General features: G+C 38.2%; 1 protein-coding gene across 1 annotated transcript in view; it reads left to right on the top strand.

Moving 5' to 3' along the window:
- The window catches only part of CDS1 (CDP-diacylglycerol synthase 1), a 28,842-nt gene extending 24,096 nt beyond the window's left edge, over positions 1-4,746 (top strand). The window contains exons 12-13 of the mRNA XM_033060996.1: positions 759-862; positions 2,009-4,746. Coding sequence (XP_032916887.1) covers positions 759-862; positions 2,009-2,138 — 234 coding nt within the window. The 3' untranslated portion in view covers positions 2,139-4,746. The remainder of the gene's footprint in view (positions 1-758; positions 863-2,008) is intronic.
- The last annotated feature ends 1,254 nt before the right edge of the window (positions 4,747-6,000 follow it).

Raw genomic sequence — 6,000 nt, forward strand, 5'->3', positions numbered from 1 at the left:
CTGTTGGGAAGTCAGGGGTATTGTGGAAGTGCTGCTGAATGCAGTGCACTCCATGCCTGCCCTGCACTAGGCAGGACTAGTTTAACTTGCTGGCAGTCACCCCACACAACTAAGGTCAGGGTTTTCACTCAGCAAGGACATGAGTGAGTGCGGCTGACAGAAAGGATGTATTAGGGTATTTTGATTGATAAAGCTGTTCTATAGACAAGCTAGGTAACACAAAGGCAGTGTATTGAGCTTTGCTTGCATCAGAAATAAATTTAAGCAATGATCATTTTTTACAACGTGTTTTTTTATTCTATTAGATACATTTATATTGTTTGCACATATTATGGTTTTTAACTATGGTAGAGGATAAAGCAAAATGGTATTAAAGAGGAGAATTAGATTCTGTAGAGGCAAGAAACAACAGGCAGTAGCTTAAGAGGTTTGCCACAAGATGAAGTGTGCATAGGCACACAGGTGTTCTCAGCACTGGCACACCTGACCTACTGCTGTACTCTTGTGCGATTCTGCAGACAAATTCCTGCTTCTCTTCTTTTCTTTTTCTTCTCACCCCTTGGCTCACCTTTGCAGTTAAAAACTCCTTTAGCAAAGGAGCCTCTTGCTAACTTTTGGCTCCATGCAGTGAAACCATGGCTTACTTGCAGCCCTAATGTGCTGCTGCCAAGTGATAACATCATTTGTGTTTCGTGGGAACCACTAACCATCTTTTTTTTTTTTTCTTCTTTCCCCTTCTTTCCCTTTACACCTAAAAGGATTTTGCAGACACAATCCCTGGGCATGGTGGGATAATGGATCGTTTTGATTGTCAGTACCTGATGGCCACTTTTGTTCACGTCTATATCACCAGTTTCATAAGGTATGGACTCTTTACAGTATTAACTACTGAAGCATTCACAGGAGCTGTGCCATAACGACTGCTTAGGGGAGTTGTGTTAGCATAGCAGAGATTGCAGGTTGCTAAAAAGGATTTATCCAATCACTTCAAATACAGGACTATTAAGAAAACAGTGTCCCTCCCTAGGATTTGTGTCAGGTTCAAGCTATGCCTTAATGTGACTTTCTGTGACTGCCATTGAAGGTAACCTGTGAACCTGAAATACCAGAAAGTTTTGTGTAGCAGCCTATTAGAATTCTTACTAGAATTTACTGATTACAGAAAGGTGTAGGATGGGGTTTCAGGCAAGAGGATTGTGCAGCATCTGCTTTCCTTGTGTGGTTCCTAAAGAGCCTGTAGGTTGTGAGACTGCAGTTCTTCCCATGAGTTTCAGTATTTCTCAGTTGCTTGGCTTGGGATTTTCTGTTTAAGATGAAAATGCTATAGTTAAAGAAAGGAGACAACTTTCTAAAATATTGCTTATCTTCCCTGAACCACACCAGCTTTCAAGTAGAAATCTTGGTAATCACAATTCTCTTACAACAGACATTTTGGTTTCTGAGGCAGGGGTGTTTCAAAGGGCAAAATCAAGACATGCCCTTAGTTTTGTAAATGCATATGGCTAAATAATTATTAGATATCCAATCACCAACAGATTCTTTGCCTTGTATTTGGTTCATCTTAGAAGTAGATTGTAAGTAAACGCCTAGCTAAAAATGAGGCTGATATTTAGAAAAGCTTGGTTTTAATTTTCTTTATTGACTTGGCCAATTTCTCATTTAGTTCAGTAGTACATAGCTTATCTAGCAGGCAACAGATACAAAATGAAGATCTGCTAAGAGAAAACATTGATTACAGTGATAAAGGATGGATCAAGGGGTTTTATTTATTGTAAGCCTTCTTAAGATCCCAAACAAATAGGAATGCTTTTTAGTTTCTGTTTCTATTGAGCTAAGAGTATGCTTTGCCAGTAATGCTAGCCCATGCATCTTGAGGAGACAGACTGGGAGAAATCCATTAACTTGGTGCCCTTGAGAAAGGGAAGACATTGTTTGGGCAGCAAGAAGAAATCCAAACGACTCCTTAGAGCTGTGGTCACAAAATAATTTCTTTTTTTTTCATTAACAGGGGTCCAAATCCTAGCAAATTATTGAAACAGCTGTTGATACTTCAACCTGAACAACAATTAAGTGTGTATAAAACCCTGAAATCTCACCTTGTTGAAAAAGGGATCTTGCAGCCATCCCTAAAAGGGTAATTTTTCAAAACAGAGGACTAGAAGAAAACTCCATCTACAAGAAGCCTGTGCAAAAACGTTGCAAAAGTGCACATAAATAATGGCTAAAGGAAGAGTAGTTTGTAGTTTGGAAAAGGTGAATGTTTCCTGAAATGGATGTGAATGCTATGACTTCCTACTAGAACACTAAAGATCTCTTACTCCCAAAATAATTCAACTGCTTACAAAGTAATGGTACACATGCTGTGTATTTTAGTTCCTGAGGTGGATGACAGCAGTCTTTGTTCAGCACCCAGCTTGACATTCTTTGTATTTAAGAAAAAAAATTAAATTCACTGTAAGTTTTTAATGAATTATTTAAAGCTGTATATCTTAGCAATACATTTTTCATCTCCAGTGGTTACTGAAGTGTAAACACATCAGGGAGGCAGTAACTTCTGTATAAGCTGATGTTGAAATTACTATTGGCCAGAAAACACTGTTAGCCTGGTCAAAGTAGTAATTCTAGCCTACTGTATCAGACTACTTGTATTTACTTAGTTGTTATGAAGATTAATTAAAAACAGAGCTAGGTTGAAACAGCTTTCTTATGAAACCATTTCATGCTTTCAAGAGAAAAATACATTTATGGAAATACAGCTGTGCACTGAAATACAATTGGGCAGTTCAGGCTGTAGAGCTACTTTTGTTTTGTTGCTAACATTACACATCATAAACAAGTGTGTACCTCAAGGAGTAGAGATGACCTGAGAACACAGAATTCTTCAGCCCAATAAATAGATCTGGGAGAATCTGGAGCTTAATCCCTAGTTTCCATGGCCAGGTCAGTGTCTGAAGACAGTAATTCAAGCCTTATTCCTTGTGCCTCTTAACTGCTGTGTAGAATTGGGGTATTTCCTTCATTTTAAAAGCACTTTGAGGTCTTGAGTAAAAAGTGAGGTTTAAGTGGTGTGTATCAGTGTGTTACCCAGTGAAGGCAGGAACTTTTATCTCATGAATGTGCACAGTGCAAGACAGGATGCATGGTTCTTCTACTGCGTGTTATTATTTATTAAGAAGATCCTCAAGCAAGCTTTGGTAACCACGGAGGGGTTTGAATGGAGAATTTTTATAGAAAGCAGCTGTTCTGTAGGCTTAGTGGGACATATGAGGAGAATTAATGCTCTATTATTCTCAATCATAGCTGTTTTACAACCTTTTTCATCATGTAACGTGTCTTGATGCAAATAAAAATATGAACTTTTTCTGAAATGACAAAAATTACTGCTGTACAAACAGAAAGCACAAATGCCAATTTTGTTTTCATATACTGTAAATTGATACAATTTCATTTTTCCAACTAATTGTAAATAAGTTTCTCCATATATTGATGCCACATATATGTGTGTGTATATAAATTATTAAAAGATGTATATATACTAAAGATTAAAATTTAAATGGTTGGTGCTACTTGAGGATGCAACCATGAAGAAAATCACTTGGGTGAGTGATAAGATGTATCTGTAAAATTCAAACTGGTTTTTGTTGAACACCATGGAGCTGAGACCACCATGCACTGTTTTACCCTTGGGCTTGTACAGCTTGTGTATGGAAAGGCACCCCCCTTGTACACTCAACAAAATCCAGGTCTAAAGTAATTTCTGTTGATGTCAAGTATTGACAGAGTTAAATTATGTCAGTACTGTGTTGAAGAACACTCCAAGAGGTGAAAAGCATTACCTGCTGCTTGTCCATCAGTAGCTCTGTGACTTGGCTTATTAGTTGTAGAGGACTGAATTTCAGCCCTCATTCCAGATAGAGCATAACCTGAAGTTAAAAGGTAGTACAGCTACCTTTGGAAAGGTGATTTTAAAAGAAGGGAAGAGAAAATGAGAGGGAAACCAAAATAAAATATCTTCAAAACTAGCTTTTAGATGAGGCTTTGGTTATGTATGGGACTCTGGTAGATGTTATGATAAAATGCAGCCATACTGGAATTAGTATATCTTTATCCTGGTTATTAAAAAAATCTAAATATTTAAAAATTATGTAGAGAATATATATGTAAAAGAGTAATTGTTACTTCAGAAACTTGAAATTTTTAGTGTAATTTTATAGCATGTACAATAAGGAAGTTAAAATATATTTTAGTATTTAATACGACAGAGCATTTGAAATTAATTGCTGTCTATACATAGCCCTACAATAGAAAATTCAACACTGCAATTCTGCTTTTCAATGTTAAAATGAAGATGGGATCACCTGTGAACTCACTCATCAATTTTCTAGACAGAGTAATAGTTTCCTTCTGGTTAAGGCTTGGTGTAAATATGACTGAGCAGGATCTGTCACTGTGAAGTGACATCTATGCTTGGTTACTATAAAGAGAATTCACCACACTGGCTACTTCTGTTAGTTCAAGCATTGCAGCCTGACCAACAGGGAAGTGTACCTTTTTACACCAGTGATTCTTTTCACTTGCACTTTTGTCCCAAGTGGCTATAATTACCTGCTGAGCAAAAAAAGAAAAATGTATATTCTGTAAATATTGTAAATGGTATGAGCATTTAATGTCTGTTTTAGTTTGACTGTTTCAATCTTTCATTGAAACAAGTGTTGTAAAAAAAAAAATAAAATTGGGACAGAAGTCCTCTTGTCTTTTATTTCCTATAGCATGTACAGTGGGTGGAGTTTTCTTAACAAGAATTTATATTCCTTTAGCTTCTTTTACATTTGTGTTCTTAATAGAAGCTCTGCTATTTGCTGCCTACCTTTTGCCCCTCAAGGATTCACACCATCCATGTCTGTTGCTGAAACTTGTACAACATGCCTCGTGTCCAAAGATACTCAAGCTTGTCATCTTTTCCTAAAGGTGCTCACTCCAGCAACAGTGATATAAACCTGTCAGTATTCACCATTTGTGGTGCTGATGGGCTGGCAGCTGGCAGCTACCTCTCCTTGCTTTCCTGCTCCTTTTCTTTTAAGTCTTGGATTTGAGACCCTTCACCTCCTGCAGCCTCAAACAAGGCAGGTAAGAAATGCATCTTATTTCTAGATTATGCAGACTGTTAAACACTCATCCTCAGCCAACTGTGTGTGTGCTGTGCACCTCCTTGGGTTTTAGAGAACTTGTGGAGAAGCACAGAGCTTTTCTGTGGTCTGCATCTACTTCCTAATGGTCTTCTGAGGAAAGGAAGGGGAAAACTAGCAGTTTTCAGAAATGGAGTTTTCTTGTGCTAGACAGATAATGTTTGGGTCTGTTACTTGCACAGAGTCCTTTTGTCCGGCTGGTACTACTACCTGCACATAGCTAAGTTGTAATTTCCCTTTCTCTTGCAAGTAGTTTCCCAATTATAAAGTGGATATCCAGTTCCTTGTTTAGGAATTTCTAATTGCATGAACTTAGGTGTGAGTCCTGTATCTGACAGGATGGCAGAAACAGGTGGGAGTGTGTCACCCATAAACACACACCAAATTTAGGTTGAAAATCACCTTGAGATGATGGAGTCTGGCCAGTAGCCCAGCAGTCCAAGTCCCCCATTAATGTAGAGCTGAGTACTACAGACACTGGGATTTGTTCACTGGCTGCATACTGCACACTGACTTCTCAATACTGTTCCTTGATAAATGACAGGGACACGTTTTGATCCCTAAAGGAACAGGTGCCAAAGACTGGTATTATAAGGATTTTGTTAGCATGCACATACCCTTTGTAAGTGATTGTGTAAAAGCAGCATATTTTCACAGGGAAGTCAAGGTGTAAAGCTTTAGCTTCCTTTAATTGCCACCAGGTGACTTGCTCTTGTCTGTGTCTGGGTGCAATGGAAGCAATTTGCTTCCTCAAGTGGTTGCTGATCCCATGTGAAGTGACTGAGCCAGTTGTCCTCAGCTCAGCAGGAACTTG

This window comes from Catharus ustulatus, chromosome 5 (assembly GCF_009819885.2).
Source record: "Catharus ustulatus isolate bCatUst1 chromosome 5, bCatUst1.pri.v2, whole genome shotgun sequence".
NCBI classification, from domain to species: domain Eukaryota; kingdom Metazoa; phylum Chordata; class Aves; order Passeriformes; family Turdidae; genus Catharus; species Catharus ustulatus.